The following is a 21614-nucleotide window of genomic DNA, read 5'->3' on the forward strand; positions in this document are numbered from 1 at the left end:
CTATCCTATCATATCATCCTATCATATCATCCTATCGTATTATCCTATCCTATCATATCATCCTATCATATCATCCTATCATATTATTCTATCCTATCCTATCGTATTATTCTATCCTATCATATCATCCTATCATATTATTCTATCCTATCATATCATCCTATCATATTATCCTATCCGATCATATCATCCTATCATATTATTCTATCCTATCATATCATCCTATCATATTATCCTATCCGATCATATCATCCTATCATATTATTCTATCCTATCCCAATTTCCTCTGACATTAGGGATTAGTTTTGTCTGAAGTCGACGGGCTGCCTTAAACAACATTAGAGTGAGTGTGTGTTTTCCCCCCAGGCCTCTCTGTCTCACTGTCTGTGGGTCATAGTGATAATGTTTGTTTAGCCAGCAGCTCTGTTCAGGTTGTTCCTGTCCTGGAAAGCTAATTCTCTCCGCTCGTCTTCCTCTTGCTGATTTAACATCTATCCCTTCGTTTCACTGTCTCCTTGCATTTCCTCTACCTCTACTACGGTTTCGTGCCACATGGCACCCTATTCCCTACACTAAAGTAATACACTATATATGGAATGAGGCTCTGGTCAAAAGTAGTGCACTATATAGGGAACAGGGCTCTGGTCTAAAGTAGTGCACTATATATGGAATGGGGCTCTGGTCTAAAGTAGTGCACTATATAGGGAATAGGGCTCTGGTCGAAAGTAGTGCACAATATAGGGAATAGGGCTATGGCCTAAAGTAGTGTACTATATAGGGAATAGGACTCTGGTCTAAAGTAGTGTACTATATAGGGAATAGGGCTCTGGTCTAAAGTAGTGTACTGTATAGGGAATAGGGCTCTGGTCTAAAGTAGTGTACTATATAGGGAATAGGACTCTGGTCTAAAGTAGTGTACTATATAGGGAATAGGGCCCTGGTCTAAAGTAGTGTACTGTATAGGGAATAGGTTGCCATTTGGGATGCATTTATTGAATTAGGTCACTACTGGATGGCAGGTCCGTTTGTGTTATAATGAAGCAATAAGAGGAGGTGTGGTGCTGTATACGGCCAATATACCACCGCTAAGGGCCGCTCTTAGGCACGACGCAACGCTGAGGTGCCTTATTGCTATTATAAACTGGTTACCAACGTCAGTAGAACAGTAAACAGCAGCATCCAGGACCCACACTACCCCGCTTATAATGTGTTTTTAGTACCCATGTCTGTCTGTCTGTCTGTCTGTCTGTCTGTCTGTCTGTCTGTCTGTCTGTCTGTCTGTCTGTCTGTCTGTCTGTCTGTCTGTCTGTCTGTCTGTCTGTCTGTCTGTCTGTCCTGCCTGTCTGTCTGTCTGTCTGTCTGTCTGTCTGTCTGCCTGCCTGCCTGCCTGCCTGCCTGTCTGTCTGTCTGTCTGTCTGTCTGTCTGTCTGTCTGTCTGTCTGTCTGTGGACCATATCCACAGACAGTGGATATGGTCAAGCAGGGAGGGAAGGAAGGGGGAGGAGTAGACTGGAGAGAGGGAGGGGCAAAGGAGGAGGGAGAGAAGAGGGGGAGAGGAGGAGAAGGGAGAGGGGGAGAGGTGAGAGGGGGAGGGGAGAGAGGAGGGGGGGAGAGGATGAGAGGGGGAGGAGGGAGAGGGGGAGGGGGACAGGAGGAGGAGGGAGAGGGACAGGAGTAGAAGGGGAAAGGGGAGGGGAGAGAGGAGGGGGAGAGGATGAGAGGGGAGGAGGGAGAGGGGGAGGGGGACAGGAGGAGGAGGGAGAGGGACAGGAGTAGAAGGGGAAAGGGGGAGGGGAGAGAGGATGAGAGGGGAGGAGGGAGAGGGGAGGGGGACAGGAGGAGGGGAGAGGAGGAGGGGGAGAGTGGCAGGAAGGGGAGGGGCAGGAGGGGGAGGGGAGGAGGGATGACATAAACGGCTTCATTTAAGGCTTCTGGAGTAAAACGGTACACCAGCTGTAACACCCAATTTAGACACACACACACACACACACACACACACACACACACACACACACACACACACACACACACACACACACACACACACACACACACACACACACAACACACACACACACACACACACACAAACACACACACACACAAACACACACACACACACACAGACACACAACACACAAACACACACACACACAGACACACACACACAAACACACACAGAGAGAGAGAGAGTCATCATGAGGAGTTTTTTGGGGGGTTGTTTCTCTGTAATACTACTAGCCTCCAAGCCATTTAATGAAGTTGGCTTTAGTAATAATAATAACGGTTCCCATTCTCCCAACCTCATTATTAACTACCAACAAGCCATTTGACGAGGTTGGCTTTAGCCCAGTTCGGTTCCCATATCTCCCAACCTCATTACTAACTACCAACAAGCCATTTGACGAGGTTGGCTTTAGCCCAGTTCGGTTCCCATTCTCCCAACCTCATTACTAACTACCAACAAGCCATTTGACGAGGTTGGCTTTAGCCCAGATCGGTTCCCATTCTCCCAACCTCATTATTAACTACCAACAAGCCATTTGACGAGGTTGGCTTTAGCCCAGTTCGGTTCCCATTCTCCCAACCTCATTACTAACTACCAACAAGCCATTTGATGAGGTTGGCTTTAGCCCAGATCGGTTCCCATTCTCCCAACCTCATTACTAACTACCAACAAGCCATTTGACGAGGTTGGCTTTAGCCCAGATCGGTTCCCATTCTCCCAACCTCATTATTAACTACCAACAAGCCATTTGACGAGGTTGGCTTTAGCCCGGATCGGTTCCCATTCTCCCAACCTCATTATTAACTACCAACAAGCCATTTGACGAGGTTGGCTTTAGCCCAGTTCGGTTCCCATTCTCCCAACCTCATTACTAACTACCAACAAGCCATTTGACGAGGTTGGCTTTAGCCCAGTTCGGTTCCCATTCTCCCAACCTCATTACTAACTACCAACAAGCCATTTGACGAGGTTGGCTTTAGCCCAGTTCGGTTCCCATTCTCCCAACCTCATTATTAACTACCAACAAGCCATTTGATGAGGTTGGCTTTAGCCCAGTTCGGTTCCCATTCTCCCAACCTCATTATTAACTACCAACAAGCCATTTGATGAGGTTGGCTTTAGCCCAGATCGGTTCCCATATCTCCCAACCTCATTACTAACTACCAACAAGCCATTTGATGAGGTTGGCTTTAGCCCAGATCGGTTCCCATATCTCCCAACCTCATTACTAACAACCAACAAGCCATTTAATGAAGTTGGCTTTAGCATAGATCGGTTCCCATATCTCCCAACCTCATTACTAACTACCAACAAGCCATTTGATGAGGTTGGCTTTAGCCCAGTTCGGTTCCCATTCTCCCAACCTCATTACTAACTACCAACAAGCCATTTGATGAGGTTGGCTTTAGCCCAGATCGGTTCCCATTCTCCCAACCTCATTACTAACTACAAAACAAGCAATTTCAGACTATCAATCAAGTTAGAGTAGCTAGCTTATCTAAGTATCTCTGCTAGCATGCCTGCTGGTAAAGGTTGGTAGACTATAGAAAAGCAATAACTAAATGTACTGAATAAAACTCACATTCGTTTCAATCTTTTAGCCAAACTTTAGCAGAGAAACATATTTAGTTTTGGGGTCCATGAGGCCCCTAGACACACAACAGAACTTCTCTGCATGTCAGTATGTTTGTGTGCTGCCTGGTGATTGTTGCTGTAATTAAACAAGCCTCAGTACAGTGAAAAGCTAGCGGACATTTTGTTATAACAGCCTGGTTCAACAGCCAGGTTCAACAGCCCAGTTCAACAGCCAGGTTCAACAGCCCGGTTCAACAGCCCGGTTCAACAGCCCGGTTCAACATATACATAATTGTTTTCCTGTGTGTGTGTGTGTGTGTGTGTGTGTGTGTGTGTGTGTGTGTGTGTGTGTGTGTGTGTGTGTGTGTGTGTGTGTGTGTGTGTGTGTGTGTGTGTGTGTGTGTGTGTGTGTGTGTGTGTGTGTGTGGGTCTGTTGAAACATGCTAGGTGTGTGACATCACTCTATTTGTTTCTGTTTCGTAATGGGTTGGCTTCCAGCCAAAATACACGCTCCTCTCTCTCTCTCTCTCTCTCTCACACATACACACACACACACCGCTCACACATGCTGCTGCCAGAGAGGGAGATCCCAGTATTTCTGGGTGTGAGCCAGGCTGGGATGCCACCAGTTCTATGTTCCTGTCCTCCAGCCAAAACTCTACGCAATCTTCTTCTGTTTGTTTCTCTCACTCGCTTTTCCCTCAGGTCTTCTCTCAGCGCTTCTCTCAGCCCTTCTCTCAGCTCTTCTCTCAGCTCTTCTCTCAGCTCTTCCCTCAGCCCTTCTCTCAGCTCTTCCGTCAGCCCTTCTCTCAGCTCTTCCCTCAGCTCTTCCCTCAGCTCTTCCCTCAGCTCTTCTCTCAGCTCTTCCCTCAGCTCTTCCCTCCGCTCTTCTCTCAGCTCTTCTCTCAGCTCTTCCCTCAGCCCTTCTCTCAGCTCTTCCCTCAGCTCTTCCCTCAGCCCTTCTCTCAGCTCTTCCCTCAGCCCTTCCCTCAGCTCTTCCCTCAGCTCTTCCCTCAGCCCTTCCCACAGCTCTTCCCTCAGCTCTTCCCTCAGCTCTTCCCTCAGCCCTTCTCTCAGCTCTTCCCTCAGTCCTTCTCTCAGCTCTTCTCTCAGCTCTTACCTCAGCTCTTCCCTCAGCTCTTCTCTCAGCTCTTCCCTCAGCTCTTCTCTCAGCTCTTCCCTCAGCTATTCCCTCAGCTCTTCCCTCAGCTCTTCTCTCAGCTCTTCCCTCAGCCCTTCCCACAGCACTTCCCTCAGCTCTTAACATTTAAGTCATTTAGCAGACGCTCTTATCCAGAGCGACTTTTCCCTCAGCTCTTCCTCAGCCCTTCTCTCAGCTCTTCCCTCAGTCCTTCTCTCAGCTCTTCTCTCAGCTCTTCCCTCAGCTCTTCCCTCAGCTCTTCCCTCAGCCCTTCTCTCAGCTCTTCCCTCAGCGCTTCTCTCAGCTCTTCCCTCAGCCCTTCTCTCAGCTCTTCCCTCAGCTCTTCCCTCAGCTCTTCTCTCAGCTCTTCCCTCAGCTCTTCCCTCAGCCCTTCTCTCAGCTCTTCCCTCAGCCCTTCTCTCAGCTCTTCCCTCAGCCCTTCCCTCAGCTCTTCCCTCAGCTCTTCCCTCAGCCCTTCTCTCAACTCTTCTCTCAGCTCTTCCCTCAGCTCTTCTCTCAGCTCTTCCCACAGCTCTTCTCTCAGCCCTTCTCTCAGCTCTTCCCTCAGCTCTTCCCACAGCTCTTCCCTCAGCTCTTCTCTCAGCTCTTCTCTCAGCTCTTCTCTCAGCTCTTCCCTCAGCTCTTCTCTCAGCTCTTCCTCAGCTCTTCCCTCAGCCCTTCTCTCAACTCTTCCTCAGCTCTTCCCTCAGCTCTTCTCTCAGCTCTTCTCTCAGCTCTTCTCTCAGCTCTTCCCTCAGCTCTTCTCTCAGCTCTTCTCTCAGCTCTTCTCTCAGCTCTTCTCTCAGCTCTTCTCTCAGCCCTTCTCTCAGCTCTTCTCTCAGCTCTTCCCTCAGCCCTTCCCTCAGCTCTTCCCTCAGCTCTTCCCTCAGCTCTTCCCTCAGCTCTTCTCTCAGCTCTTCCCTCAGCTCTTCTCTCAGCTCTTCCCTCAGCTCTTCCCTCAGCTCTTCTCTCAGCTCTTCTCTCAGCTCTTCTCTCAGCCCTTCTCTCAGCTCTTCTCTCAGCTCTTCCCTCAGCTCTTCCCTCAGCTCTTCCCTCAGCTCTTCTCTCAGCTCTTCTCTCAGCTCTTCCCTCAGCTCTTCCCTCAGCTCTTCCCTCAGCTCTTCTCTCAGCTCTTCCCTCAGCTCTTCTCTCAGCTCTTCCCTCAGCTCTTCCCTCAGCTCTTCTCTCAGCTCTTCCCTCAGCTCTTCCCTCAGCTCTTCTCTCAGCTCTTCCCTCAGCTCTTCTCTCAGCTCTTCCCTCAGCTCTTCTCTCAGCTCTTCCCTCAGCTCTTCCCTCAGCTCTTCTCTCAGCTCTTCCCTCAGCTCTTCCCTCAGCTCTTCTCTCAGCTCTTCCCTCAGCTCTTCTCTCAGCTCTTCCCTCAGCTCTTCCCTCAGCTCTTCTCTCAGCTCTTCCCTCAGCTCTTCTCTCAGCTCTTCCCTCAGCTCTTCCCTCAGCTCTTCTCTCAGCTCTTCCCTCAGCTCTTCCCTCAGCTCTTCCCTCAGCTCTTCTCTCAGCTCTTCCCTCAGCTCTTCCCTCAGCTCTTCTCTCAGCTCTTCTCTCAGCTCTTCCCTCAGCTCTTCTCTCAGCTCTTCCCTCAGCTCTTCTCTCAGCTCTTCTCTCAGCTCTTCTCTCAGCTCTTCCCTCAGCTCTTCTCTCAGCTCTTCCCTCAGCTCTTCCCTCAGCTCTTCCCTCAGCTCTTCTCTCAGCTCTTCCCTCAGCTCTTCCCTTTCAGATGTCAGGTATGTCAAATAGAAAGTTCCGTTATAATCTAATCTATTCATCCTCAGAAATCCATACACAAAGCAGTATCTAACTGTCATCTACATCCGTCAACAGATTGATGTTGGAGTAAATATATATATATATATGAAATATACTCATTCTCTAGTACCCCGGTCTTTATATTGAGCCTCTCCAAAACACCACATCTTGTTCCCATTTACAAAGATACAGTTAGCTGCTGCCTCCCTTCAGTTGCCCTCAAAATGTGGTTTTGTTTTGCAACTCTGAAAACACATAGTAGTCTGGCTCCAGCGTGTCTGCTCAGTGACCATAAGCATCCTTTCATTGTCCTATGACCATTTCTTCCCAATGACCCGGCTAGAAGAGCACATCCTGAAAACTAAAGCTCTCAACTTGATAATGGAGATGAGACATGCCATTTTACATGATTTACATGTGACAACATTCACGTAAACTATGAAAAATGTCAATCTTTCTTTGAAAATAGAGACTAGTCTTTCTCTGATAATTGTAATTGTATTGTAATTGTTTTTAATAACCTGCCCAGGGACTGAGGTTGAAAATTAGCCCGGCTGGCTAAAACCAGCACTTTTACTGAAACTTTGAATGATGTGCACTGTCCCTGTAAAAAATTAATTAACTCAAAATAAAACTCAAACTAATAGAGACTGGTCTTTCCATGATAATAGAGAAGAGTTTTCAGCAAAGCATCATACAGTATTCAATATGACAATTAGTGTTACTAATCAATACTACATGCTAATACACAAAAGACAGCCCGGGATTGTTGAGGTGTTAAATGTCTGTCGCTCTGTAACTGGTTGCATTAGCAAATTGCAATTAAAGTATATTCAAACAAAGTCTGATTTTCAGATTTCTATGTTACAATACACAACTGTACCTTAAACATCATATACAGTATCAGATACTGGACAGAACCCCCCAAAAAAATCCCTCAAATGTACAGAGCTTTCAGAAAGTATTCACACCCCTTGACTTTTTCTATAAAAAAATATTTTGTTGTATTACAGCCATGAATTTAAAATGGACACGAGACTCTGTAATGTCAAAAAGTGGAAGAAAAATTCTAATATTTGCAAAAACATTATGAAAAATTAAAAAGGGGATATATCTTGATTAGAATTAGTATTATTATATTATTATATGTCATTTAGCAGACGCTTTTATCCAAAGCGACTTACAGTCATGTGTGCATACATTCTACGTATGGGTGGTCCCGGGGATTGAACCCACTACCCTGGCATTACAAGCGCCATGCTCTACCAACTGAGCTACAGAAGGACCCAGAAGGACCCTGAGTCAATACATGTTGCAATCATCTTTGGCAGCGATTACAGCTGTGAGTCTTTCTGAGTAAGTCTCTAAGAGCTTTGTACACCTGGATTGTGCAATATTTACACATTATTTATTTATTTAAATGATTCTTGTCAAGTTGACTGTTGATCATTGCTAGACAGCAATTTTCAAGTCTAGCCATAGATTTTCAAGATGATTTAAGTCAAAACTGTAACTAGGCCGCTCAGGAACATTCAATGTCATCTTGGTAAGCAACTCCAGTATAGATTTGGCCTTGTGTTTGAGGTTATTTTCCTGCTGAAAGGTGAATTTGTCTCCCAGTATCTGTTGGAAAGCAGACTGAACTAGGTTTTCCTTTAGGATTTTGCCTGTGCTTAACTCTATTCCGTTTCTTTGTATTCTAAAGAAATCCCTTGTCCTTGCCAATGACAAGCACACCCATAACATGATGCAGCCACCACCATGCTTTAAAATATGAAGAGTGGGACTCAGTGATGTGTTGTGATGGTTTTGCCCCAAACATAACGATAAAGATAATTTCTTTGACATTTTTTTTGCAGTTTTACTGCAGTGCCTTGTTGCAAACAGGAAGCATGTTTTGAAAATATTTGTATTCTGTACAGGCTTCCTTCTTTTCACTCTTTCCATTAGGTTAGTATTGTGGAGTAACTACAATGTTGTTGATCCATCCTCAGTTCTCTCCTCACAGCCATTAAACTCTGTAACTGTTTTATAGTCACCATTGGCCTCATGGTGAAATCACTGACCGGTTTCCTTCCTCTCCAGCAACTGAGTTAGGAAGGACGCCTGTACCTTTGTAGTGACTGGGTGTATTGATACACTGTCCAAAGTTTAATTAATATCTTCACCATGCTCAAGGGATATTCAGTCTGCTTTTATTTTACCCATCTACCAATCGGTGCCCTTCTTTGGCATTGGAAAACCCTCGCTGGTCCCTGTGGTTGAATCTGTGTTTGGAATTCACTACTCGACTGAGGGACATTACCGATAATTATATGTGTGGGGTACAGAGATGAGGTAGTCATTCAGAAACCATGTTAAACACTATTATTGAACACAGAGAGTCCATGCATCTTATTATGTGACTTGTAAAAACACATGTTTACTCCTGAACTGCTTTAGGTTTGACATAACAAAGGGGTTGAATACTTATTGACTCAAGACATTTAAGCTATTCATTTTTTTATGCATTTGTAAACATAGTGAAAAACATAATTCCATCATGACACGATGGACTACTGTGTGCTGACCAGTGACAAAAAAAAAACAAATTTAATCCATTAAAAAAACCAAAACAAAATTTGGAAAACGTCAAAGGGTATGAATACTTGCTGAAGGATACCGTATCTACAGGACAGAGGAACCCCATGAAAACCCCTGAACTGAGGATGTATCTACAGGACAGAGGAACCCCATAAAAACCCCTGAACTGAGGATGTATCTACTGGACAGAGGAACCCCATGAAAACCCCTGAACTGAGGATGTATCTACTGGACAGAGAAACCCCATTAAAACCCCTGAACTGAGGATGTATCTACTGGACAGAGAAACCCCATAAAAACCCCTGAACTGAGGATGTATCTACTGGACAGAGGAACCCCATAAAAACCCCTGAACTGAGGATGTATCTACAGGACAGAGAAACCCCATAAAAACCCCTGAACTGAGGATGTATCTACTGGACAGAGAAACCCCATAAAAACCCCTGAACTGAGGATGTATCTACTGGACAGAGAAACCCCATAAAAACCCCTGAACTGAGGATGTATCTACTGGACAGAGAAACCCCATAAAAACCCCTGAACTGAGGATGTATCTACTGGACAGAGGAACCCCATAAAAACCCCTGAACTGAGGATGTATCTACTGGACAGAGAAACCCCATAAAAACCCCTGAACTGAGGATGTATCTACTGGACAGAGGAACCCCATCCATAAAAACCCTGAACTGAGGATGTATCTACTGGACAGAGGAACCCCATGAAAACCCCTGAACTGAGGATGTATCTACAGGACAGAGGAACCCCATAAAAACCCCTGAACTGAGGATGTATCTACTGGACAGAGGAACCCCATGAAAACCCCTGAACTGAGGATGTATCTACTGGACAGAGGAACCCCATAAAAACCCCTGAACTGAGGATGTATCTACTGGACAGAGGAACCCCATAAAAACCCCTGAACTGAGGATGTATCTACTGGACAGAGGAACCCCATGAAAACCCCTGAACTGAGGATGTATCTACAGGACAGAGGAACCCCATAAAAACCCCTGAACTGAGGATGTATCTACTGGACAGAGGAACCCCATGAAAACCCCTGAACTGAGGATGTATCTACAGGACAGAGGAACCCCATAAAAACCCCTGAACTGAGGATGTATCTACTGGACAGAGGAACCCCATGAAAACCCCTGAACTGAGGATGTATCTACTGGACAGAGGAACCCCATGAAAACCCCTGAACTGAGGATGTATCTACTGGACAGAGGAACCCCATGAAAACCCCTGAACTGAGGATGTATCTACTGGACAGAGGAACCCCATAAAAACCCCTGAACTGAGGATGTATCTACTGGACAGAGGAACCCCATAAAAACCCCTGAACTGAGGATGTATCTACTGGACAGAGGAACCCCATAAAAACCCCTGAACTGACGATGTATCTACTGGACAGAGGAACCCCATAAAAACCCCTGAACTGAGGATGTATCTACTGGACAGAGGAACCCCATAAAAACCCCTGAACTGAGGATGTATCTACTGGACAGAGGAACCCCATGAAAACCCCTGAACTGAGGATGTATCTACAGGACAGAGGAACCCCATAAAAACCCCTGAACTGAGGATGTATCTACTGGACAGAGGAACCCCATGAAAACCCCTGAACTGAGGATGTATCTACAGGACAGAGGAACCCCATAAAAACCCCTGAACTGAGGATGTATCTACAGGACAGAGGAACCCCATGAAAACCCCTGAACTGAGGATGTATCTACTGGACAGAGGAACCCCATGAAAACCCCTGAACTGAGGATGTATCTACTGGACAGAGGAACCCCATGAAAACCCCTGAACTGAGGATGTATCTACTGGACAGAGGAACCCCATAAAAACCCCTGAACTGAGGATGTATCTACTGGACAGAGGAACCCCATAAAAACCCCTGAACTGAGGATGTATCTACTGGACAGAGGAACCCCATAAAAACCCCTGAACTGACGATGTATCTACTGGACAGAGGAACCCCATGAAAACCCCTGAACTGAGGATGTATCTACTGGACAGAGGAACCCCATAAAAACCCCTGAACTGAGGATGTATCTACTGGACAGAGAAACCCCATAAAAACCCCTGAACTGAGGATGTATCTACTGGACAGAGAAACCCCATGAAAACCCCTGAACTGACGATGTATCTACAGGACAGGGGAACACCATGAAAACCCCTGAACTGACGATGTATCTACTGGACAGAGGAACCCCATAAAAACCCCTGAACTGAGGATGTATCTACTGGACAGAGGAACCCCATAAAAACCCCTGAACTGAGGATGTATCTACTGGACAGAGGAACCCCATGAAAACCCCTGAACTGAGGATGTATCTACTGGACAGAGGAACCCCATAAAAACCCCTGAACTGAGGATGTATCTACTGGACAGAGGAACCCCATAAAAACCCCTGAACTGACGATGTATCTACAGGACAGAGGAACCCCATAAAAACCCCTGAACTGAGGATGTATCTACTGGACAGAGGAACCCCATAAAAACCCCTGAACTGACGATGTATCTACTGGACAGAGGAACCCCATAAAAACCCCTGAACTGAGGATGTATCTACTGGACAGAGGAACCCCATAAAAACCCCTGAACTGAGGATGTATCTACTGGACAGAGGAACCCCATGAAAACCCCTGAACTGAGGATGTATCTACTGGACAGAGGAACCCCATAAAAACCCCTGAACTGAGGATGTATCTACTGGACAGAGGAACCCCATAAAAACCCCTGAACTGAGGATGTATCTACTGGACAGAGAAACCCCATGAAAACCCCTGAACTGAGGATGTATCTACTGGACAGAGGAACCCCATAAAAACCCCTGAACTGAGGATGTATCTACTGGACAGAGAAACCCCATAAAAACCCCTGAACTGACGATGTATCTACTGGACAGAGGACACCCATAAAAACCCCTGAACTGAGGATGTATCTACTGGACAGAGGAACCCCATGTCCAATGAGTAACATAAGAACTACACAACGGCACATCTTAATTATCAAGGTTTTATTTCTCCCTGATTTGAATTGCATTTCCATTGCTTAGGTTACTTAATGCAGGCCTAATGCAGGGCCATAATGTACACATTACATTGAGGGAAGTATCTGAATGCTCCGTCATAAATAAAGAATGACCATATTAGATCTGTGTTCGCTTTACAACCTCTGGTGGATTGGAATGAATAATATTATGAATTTACATCTTTATCAGAATGATATTTAGGCTGGAGAGGAGAGGACTACTTTCTTATTCTTTAGTCACCTAAAACGATTTATTATTTTGTGTTTTATATCAATCAAGCCTTAAAGCCAATACTGCCACAATTGCTGTGACATTATATATAAAAATCCACCCGAATGTTTTATCAATAGGGGGCATTTATCAAATAATTAAGCAATTAACAGCTAGTGATAAGTCAGTAATAAGCAGGAGAACATATTTAGTTCATTTCTTTATTGTAGCCTTTTAAGATAAATCACTAAATATACTCATGTATTCATAGTAAATAAATTAGTAATATCAATATATTGTATATGTGTAAATTAGGCCTGGTCAGCTAACAAATTATATTCTTTGAACAAGTGGTCTGGTCAAGGGTTCTTCTATGCTAAATGTGCTTTGAACAAGTGGTCTGGTCTAGGGTTCTTTGAACAAGTGGTCTGGTCTAGGGTTCTTTGAACAAGTGGTCTGGTCTAGGGTTCTTTGAACAAGTGGTCTGGTCTAGGGTTCTTTGAACAAGTGGTCTGGTCTAGGGTTCTTTGAACAAGTGGTCTGGTCTAGGGTTCTTTGAACAAGTGGTCTGGTCTAGGGTTCTTTGAACAAGTGGTCTGGTCTAGGGTTCTTTGAACAAGTGGTCTGGTCTAGGGTTCTTTGAACAAGTGGTCTGGTCTAGGGTTCTTTGAATAAGTGGTCTGGTCTAGGGTTCTTTGAACAAGTGGTCTGGTCTAGGGTTCTTTGAACAAGTGGTCTGGTCTAGGGTTCTTTGAACAAGTGGTCTGGTCTAGGGTTCTTTGAACAAGTGGTCTGGTCTAGGGTTCTTTGAACAAGTGGTCTGGTCTAGGGTTCTTTGAACAAGTGGTCTGGTCTAGGGTTCTTTGAACAAGTGGTCTGGTCTAGGGTTCTTCTTATTAAATAGACATGAAGGAAATAAAAATATGTTCTCTCTCAATATCTGGTTTTAGACCTACACTGTTTTATTGCTTAGGAAAAATGAAATAACTGTGCTGACTTGTTTGTAGACCTTTCAAATGACTTTGATACTGTTGACCATCACATTCTCATTCAAAGATTGACTGAAATTTATCCTGGATCAGATTATGTGCCAGACAGGACCCGATGAGTGATTTCTGATGGTGTTATGTCTAGTTTCCTGGATATTTACAAAAGGTGTACCACAGGGGTCGGTACTGGGACCTGTTGTCTTTAGTGTTTGTATAAATAATATCGGTCTATCTATTAGAACTTGTACTTTTCATCTACATTCAAACGATACTGTTATTTATGCCATTGCCCACAACTGTAGACCAGGAGTTGTTTGTGCTGTCAGCTGACCTTGTTAACTTACAGAAAGCCCTGGTTGGTTTAAAACGTGTTCTTAATGTGGCCAAGACCTAAATACATGTTGTTCTCTAGTTCTCTCCAGAATGTTTCAAATGGACTATATTTGTATTCACTGAAAAGTTCTCCCATCGATCAGGTTCCCTATTATAAATATCTGGGCATTTGGATTGACAAAGACTTCATGTTTTTAAAAAAGCATACTGACGAGATAGTTAAAAACAGAAGATTTCAAATGTTTTTTTATATACATATTTTTTTAAAGAGAGATCTTTTCTCTCCTTAAACAGCAGGAAGCAGATTGTACAGTCAACCTTCCTGTCTGTTCTTGGCTATGGTGACAGCGTTTACCAGATTGCAGCAGCCACGACTCTAAAACCTTTTGATTCCGTCTACCATTGCATCCTTCACTCTATCACAGGTAACAGTTTTAATACTCATCACTGAATCCTGTGTCAAAAGGTTGGCTGGTTCTCAATAAAGTCCCGTAAATCACTTCCTTACTCCCTTTCTGTTTACACAGCTCTACTACACAAGCGACCGACTTACCTAACTTTGTTGTTAAAGTATAAAAACACGAGACAACCAAACCCGTTGGTTAATTAACTCTTGAGGTTCCTCAGGTCTCCACCGGTAAATCTGCTTTTAGTTTTGATGCGTCTCACTGCTGAAACAATTTACAAACTTTTTACAAATGGGTGTTCTGTTGGCGCTTGGGCAGTTTAGGGTTTTGATTGAGGACCTCGTAGCTGAGGAATGGAACCGTTTGACACAATTGTTGTATTGTGCTATATTTTCATTTAATTTGACATTGTATTGATTGCTGTTTTATTTTACATTGTATTGATTAATGTTTATATTGATTAATGTTTTGTTCCACATTGTATTTGATTGTTGTATTACAGTGATTAGTCATTGAGAATGGGGAGCCTGGTCTCAACGGTTTTTTCCCCCTGAATAAATAACGTTTGAAGGAAAGACAGAGAGGACAGATCAGCAAGGGGCTCCACAGCACAAACCAAAGTTCGTGTCCTTTCTGAAGTCCAAATATCAAAACAGGTGAACATCCTCTTGAGAAGCAAGAGCCGTTAAAACAAAGTTCAATTGTGTTTTGGACTTGGAAAAGTAACGGGCAGGCTTAATTATAGGAAACGTCGTTAAGGAGACGAATGAGATTGTTATCAACATGGGGTAGTACAGTCAGTGTAGTCTAGTGTATAGTAGGTAACGTTTCATATCAAGTTGTTACTTATTAGTCAGCTTTACCTGTTTGAATTGCTCCTCGTAAGTCCATTCATGGTTCTGAGACTGTGGTGCCATCCCGCCCGGGGATTCCAACTGCCGGGGCGCAACGAAGGAGGGGGGAATTATAGACATGAACTGCACCGGGGTGCCCTTCGGAGAGTGTCCCGCACCGGGGCGCATGGGGTGGTGGGGCTGGTAGTGGCTGAGAGCCCCCTCCATGTCCTCTTCATCCTCATCATCCACGACTCCTTCGTTGTCCATGTCATCTCCATCCAGATTCCGGTCGTCATCATTCATGCATCGGTCCATCCCCTCTGGATCATCATCCATATCGGAGTCGTCGGCTCTCTCTGAGTGCCTGCGGGCGTCGAAACTGTGATGGACAGCCAGTCCCGGTTCAGCGGATCTCGCCAAGCTGGGAGAAGAGTTCGCTACTCCCGCGGCGAAAGCGCCCCGGACCGCTGCCTGGTAGTGGTGGAAAGCGAGGGCTTGTTGGTGTATCTGGGACTCGACCATGGAGCGGAGATCCTTCTCTTTCTCTGCCTGACGAAGCTTCTCTTCTAACGCCAGGCGGGCAGCCTGCTGTCTTTGGAGGTTTTCCATGACCGCCTCTAGCTTCATGCCTCCGCTGCTGGGCTGTTGGGACTGTGAGTGTGAGCCGGGGAAGTGGCTGTGTGTGGAGGCAGAGGAGACGAGCAGGGGGAGGTTGTTGGGCGAGGAGAACGCTGCTTGCTGTGGAGAGCAAAGGGGTACAAATATTGTAACGGAGAGTAAACTGACTAAAAGCAATAAACTATTAAGAAATAACTTGGTAATAAACTGTAAGAACACACGACCATGCCTATTATGATAATGTGGCCGACATTTGGCCCCTGGAGTCGATGTCTCTTAAAACGTGGCTTCTAACATGTATCAAAAGTGCACCATAAATAGACTACAATGTATTGCGGAAATGAACGTGGGTAACACAGTAACATTGTGCGCTGTATAGCCTAGTGCTGATGTGGCAGGCTGACAAAAATAATTACACAGAATAATGAGCCTATATATACATAAACCATTGCATACTATTTTTCTTACGCATCAGAAACGTGCGTATCAATCTATTTAAGAGATAAAAGTTATGTAAAAAGTTAATTTACTGTAAATGTGAATCTAAACATTCAAAAACGTTTATTAAAATCTAAATAATTAGTTAAAGTGTAAATAATTAGCCTAAAAGAAAACTAAATAAAATAACAAAACGAAATAGCCTATCTTATTAACATCTACATAGGCTAATAAGAATAATCAGAATCAGTCAACATGGTTAGAGAGAAATAACTAAATGTGATGCTTACCAAAGCAGATTTAGTTGCTATACTGGTATTGTCAACCATGCTTCGCCCGTCAGATTAGACCGAAATATCAAACAGTTGACAAAGTATCTCCTTTCAATGTTAGTTGTGGGAGTATTCCTGAATCTTGATTCAACATCGAGATCCGCGTCTCTATTGGAGAGAATAGATTCACGTGTAGGATTAAAGTGTAGGCTATCAATGTATTTGCGGTGGTCGAGTATTGAAGCCCTGAAGGGTTTAGCAACAAGTGGCAACTGTAGTCAGAATGACCCCCTCGTGCGAAGGATCGGCCCTGTAGTCAGAATGACCCCCTCGTGCGAAGGATCGGACGTTCTGCTCCCATTTGCTAACAACACGTCAATACAGTGATATACAGAGGGCCGGGTCTACAGCCGACCTCGGAAATACACTTTAACAACCGCAGAGAAACGCAGAGAACTGACGGATCCCACGTCGCCAAGTGTTGGAAACCATCCAAAAATGGTACATTCTTTGCCAAAATTGTTAATTGGTTACACATTCTATATTCTATAAATATATACATATTGTTATTCATTAGGCTATTTAGCCTGGACCCTGCCCCCACTGAACTAGTCATTTTACGCATATGTTCCATGGAGCCTACTGCCCAGACTACATCATGTTTTGTTTTATTTTGTTTATATCGACAGAAATAAGTGTAGAGGTTATGTTTTTTTTTTTGCAATAGGAGTTTAATAATAAATACATAAAATCATAATAATAATTGCATGCATCAGAACGGTGAAATCGTTTTGCATTCCATTGCCTGGGGCAGAATATATATATATATTTAAACATAGTATCAGATTATGACATATAGATCCTATAAATTCAACTTCCATCTAAATGTATGTTGTCCATTAACAGATTACACCTCCCATAAGTGATCCCATAGCATATTGTAAATTATTTGACACAAACTAGGCTTTACTATTCAGAGCCAAGGGAGAGGCCTAGAAGTTGAGCATCACCTATAAAAACAGGAGGTTGAGCGTCACCTATAAAAACAGGACGTTGAGCATCACCTATAAAAACAGGAAGTTGAGCGTCACCTATAAAAACAGGAAGTTGAGCATCACCTATAAAAACAGGAGGTTGAGCGTCACCTATAAAAACAGGACGTTGAGCATCACCTATAAAAACAGGACGTTGAGCATCACCTATAAAAACAGGAGGTTGAGCATCACCTATAAAAAGCAGGAGGTTGAGCATCACCTATTAAAAACAGGAGGTTGAGCATCACCTATTAAAAACAGGAGGTTGAGCATCACCTATAAAAAAAATCAGGAGGTTGAGCATCACCTATAAAAAATATTAAAAAGCAGGAGGTTGAGCATCACCTATAAAAAATATTAAAAAGCAGGAGGTTGAGCATCACCTATAAAAAATATTAAAAAGCAGGAGGTTGAGCATCACCTATAAAGAAAAAAACAGGAGGTTGAGCATCACCTATAAAAATAAAAAAACAGGAGGTTGAGCATCACCTATAAAAAAATCAGGAGGTTGAGCATCACCTATAAAAAATATAAAAAAGCAGGAGGTTGAGCATGACCTATAAAGAAAAACAGGAGGTTGAGCATCACCTATAAAAAAAACAGGAGGTTGAGCATCACCTATAAAGAAAAACAGGAGGTTGAGCATCACCTATAAAAAAAATAAAAAAGCAGGAGGTTGAGCATCACCTATAAAAAAATAAAAAAGCAGGAGGTTGAGCATCACCTATAAAGAAAAACAGGAGGTTGAGCATCACCTATAAAGAAAAACAGGAGGTTGAGCATCACCTATAAAGAAAAACAGGAGGTTGAGCATCACCTAAAAAAAAAACAGGAGGTTGAGCATCACCTATAAAATTAAAACAACAGGAGGTTGAGCATCACCTATAAAATTAAAACAACAGGAGGTTGAGCATCACCTATAAAATTAAAACAACAGGAGGTTGAGCATCACCAATAGCAGCAGATCAGAAAAGCAGAGATGTGGATGCTGTAGTAAAGGTTCCTTTGAAAGTGACGTTAATACAATGGAAACCTTTTGGTCTTCTGTACTCTGAGTCACAGACAGTCTCCGGATGTATTTCTGGTACAAGACACAGATGTGCTGATGTCCATCAACTCCAAAGGAAACAGCTACAATATTCATGACTTTGTGTTGTTCTTGTATAATACATTTGTTTATTGTTTAAATATCTGTCATGTGTGAAATGCTATTATCTAATCCAAAAATGCCACAAACAAATTTTCCTGTATGAAAAAATATTACGCTATGATATTGGACTGTATTCTTTTCCATTGTTCAAGCATTGTAGTGTCGTGGAGAAACCAAAGCCATTAGAGTTGTTTTAGTCCAGGATGGACATTACTGTTCATTAGTCTGGATCATAGTGATGACCTCATGTGAAACATGAGACCTTTTGTTATGTCCCCTGGTTACCGACCCCTGGTTATCGACCCCATGTCCACATATAGGACAGAGAGATTAACAGGGATATTTCTATAACTGACTAAATAAATTACCTCTAATCTAAAACTAAGATTGTTTATTTATAGTAAAGGAGAACATCAAAAGGTGATCAAAAAATCTAAATGATTCACATCAAAATAACTGTAGAAGTCGTAGAAGAAAACTATTTTAAAAGATAGTAGGTTGAATATTGAATATCATTAAGACATTGAACACTTTTGACATGTTTTCTATACTAAAGCATTATACTGTACATATGAAGTAGGCGTTTGTGTTTCCAACGGAGCATTAAAACGTATTCTGTTAGGCCCAACAACAACAACAACAACAACAACAACAGGTTCCAGTCCATTGAATGAAACCTCTAAAGCGGACATTGATATTGCATTCTATTGTGCAAATTCAAATTGGGACTTTGTGTTTCAACGGTAATAATGCGTAAGACACCAAATGGAATTCATTGATGTTCAAATCGTAAGTTGCTAATAATAAAGTACAGTTTATTAATATTGTTGAGTTTTAAGCCTTGAAACACCACACGTCCTGCTCGTAACTGTAGCTAATCCCTTTGCATAGGAGTGATCTTGAACCACTATCATAACCACGGGACAAAATGGTGAAGTCATGTCTTTACGAAGCACCACTTAGACATGGCTATCTGTAGATATGTATTATGTGTAGGATATATATAATTACCCTAATCCCTACATTTGATTACTCAACATTACTATAATGACTCGTCAATTAAGGTCTGCGATGATATTCCTTATATGGTGTTGGGTAGAGCAAATAGTTAATAACCAGATGGGGACATGACGTTGGCTTTGTCTGGCTGGCTGAAGTCACTTCTGGGTTATTCTGTAAGCATTTTGAAATTTTTTGAAAACCTTAATCTTTTCCCTTTTTTAAATTCAAGTTTGTTGAGATCTGACCCTTTTGTTTTCATGTAGTAGTAAGGTTAGGCAGCTTATTCAAGTTTCTCTATTAGTGTGAGACGGCAGGTAGCCTAGTGGTTAGAGCATAGAGCCATTAACCGAAAGGTTTCTGGATCGAGTCCCCGAGCTGACAAGGTAAAAATATGTAATTTTACCCCTGAACAAGGCAGTTAACCTGGAAGGCACCGTTCACCGGAAGGCACCGTTCACCGGAAGGCTGTCATTGTAAATAATAATTTGCTCTTAACTGGCTTGCCTAATTAAGATACAATCATTCTCTCTTTTTTTTTGGAGAACGGCAACATGAAGCTGAAAATAAGCTGAAAATAATAGGTACATCTTGGAAAATATGTAACGTGTTATAGATGTCAGAAATGAGTTCTGGGAGCCCAACCTTTTGCTCTGTTTGTAGTTGTGTATAGCTCATCTGTGGTCCTGTATGTGTGAGGATTGTAAAGCAGAAGGGATCTCATTTACTTCTTTCAAAATACTTACATTTGAAGATTGTGAATCTTTGGCTAAACACACAAACACGCACTCACTTAAGTGTTTTTTTTATTTTTCGCAAAGTACGATTCCATTCTTGTCATTTGTGGAGAGCAATTCCATTCAACTATTAGTACGGTCTGTGGCTGGTCTGGGGCTGGGTCTCGGTCTGGGGCTGGGTCTGGGTCTGGGACTAGCTAACCCTTGGAGTTGAGGGTCAGTGTAGGAAGCAACGTCATGTGACTAATCATGATCCAACCAGGGGTTCTAATATTACTGACATCTCAGGTTCTGATTATCAACTGACCCATTAAAACAGTGAAACATCAAGGCACTCACAGTAACTAGAATTACGCACAGTTCAAACAACAAACTTGGATAGAAATTAAGAGCGGGTTGGCGCGAGTTATAAGCATTTGCTTGACATACCAACCAATTGGTTTCATACAACCGCTCTCAACACTGCAGCAGACTTCCTCGTTGGTTTTGGGTCGAAGTCAGGCATGACAGCGACCTTTTCACAGAAAGTCCTCCACCTGCGAATCCAAGACCGTGATTGTGCTTCCATTGTGGGTGTGGCTGACTGGCGGCTCTGGCGGATCCTGGCTGACTGGCGGCTCTGGCGGATCCTGGCTGAATGGCGGCTCTGGCGGATCCTGGCTGACTGGCGGCTCTGGCGGATCCTGGCTGAATGGCGGCTCTGGAGGATCCTGGCTGACTGGCGGCTCTGGCGGATCCTGGCTGACTGGCGGCTCTGGCGGATCCTGGCTGACTGGCGGCTCTGGCGGATCCTGGCTGACTGGCGGCTCTGGCGGATCCTGGCTGACTGGCGGCTCTGGCGGATCCTGGCTGACTGGCGGCTCTGGCGGATCCTGGCTGAATGGCGGCTCTGGCGGATCCTGGCTGAATGGCGGCTCTGGCGGATCCTGGCTGACTGGCGGCTCTGGCGGATCCTGGCTGACTGGCGGCTCTGGCGGATCCTGGCTGACTGGCGACTCTGGCGGATTAATATTTCTCCCGACAGCGGAAGAACTTCTCAACAACATCACGCTGAAGCAGAGGCAGAGGCTGCCGAACAATCAAAAGTCCAACTGGGCTTAATGGTTTCAGACGGCACTATATCCCCGCTCTTCCAAAGAGATACATTTTTTCTTAGTTTGGTGCGTCGCCAGAGCACTGTTTGAACTAGGGCTTAGATATTTCTGTGTGCTCTTAACTTACATTTAACATTCCTATTGAGGGTTTGAGCTAAATTGAAGAGCACTTTCAAGGTAAACAACCAATCATTGCATAATAAATGTAGCTAAGTGTACATTAAACTTAGTGCTCATCAAGTACATCATCTAGCCTAGACCAATGGGGGTTTCCATGTAGACAAAGGCCATGTTCGAGACCATCAAAACCGTGATGAATCATGGGTAAATTGTGACTGATTGAACTGATTGATTTACAAATAATAATGGCAGAGTTTGAGTGGTA

General features: G+C 43.8%; 1 protein-coding gene across 2 annotated transcripts in view; it reads right to left on the reverse strand.

The window, feature by feature from the left end:
• LOC118358594 (AT-rich interactive domain-containing protein 3A-like) overlaps positions 1–16872 on the reverse strand; it is a 308610-nt gene extending 291738 nt beyond the window's left edge. Inside the window, exons 1-2 of one of the 2 annotated variants that reach the window (XM_052479750.1) lie at positions 16234–16872; positions 14915–15625 (exon numbers count right to left, since the gene is read on the reverse strand). In XM_052479750.1, the coding sequence (XP_052335710.1) occupies positions 14915–15625; positions 16234–16272 (750 nt within the window). In that variant the 5' untranslated portion in view covers positions 16273–16872. The remainder of the gene's footprint in view (positions 1–14914; positions 15626–16233) is intronic. The other variant, XM_052479749.1, reaches the window with a different exon arrangement.
• Positions 16873–21614: the final 4742 nt, after the last annotated feature.

The sequence above is a fragment of the Oncorhynchus keta genome, chromosome 25 (genome assembly GCF_023373465.1).
Source record: "Oncorhynchus keta strain PuntledgeMale-10-30-2019 chromosome 25, Oket_V2, whole genome shotgun sequence".
Classification (NCBI taxonomy): domain Eukaryota; kingdom Metazoa; phylum Chordata; class Actinopteri; order Salmoniformes; family Salmonidae; genus Oncorhynchus; species Oncorhynchus keta.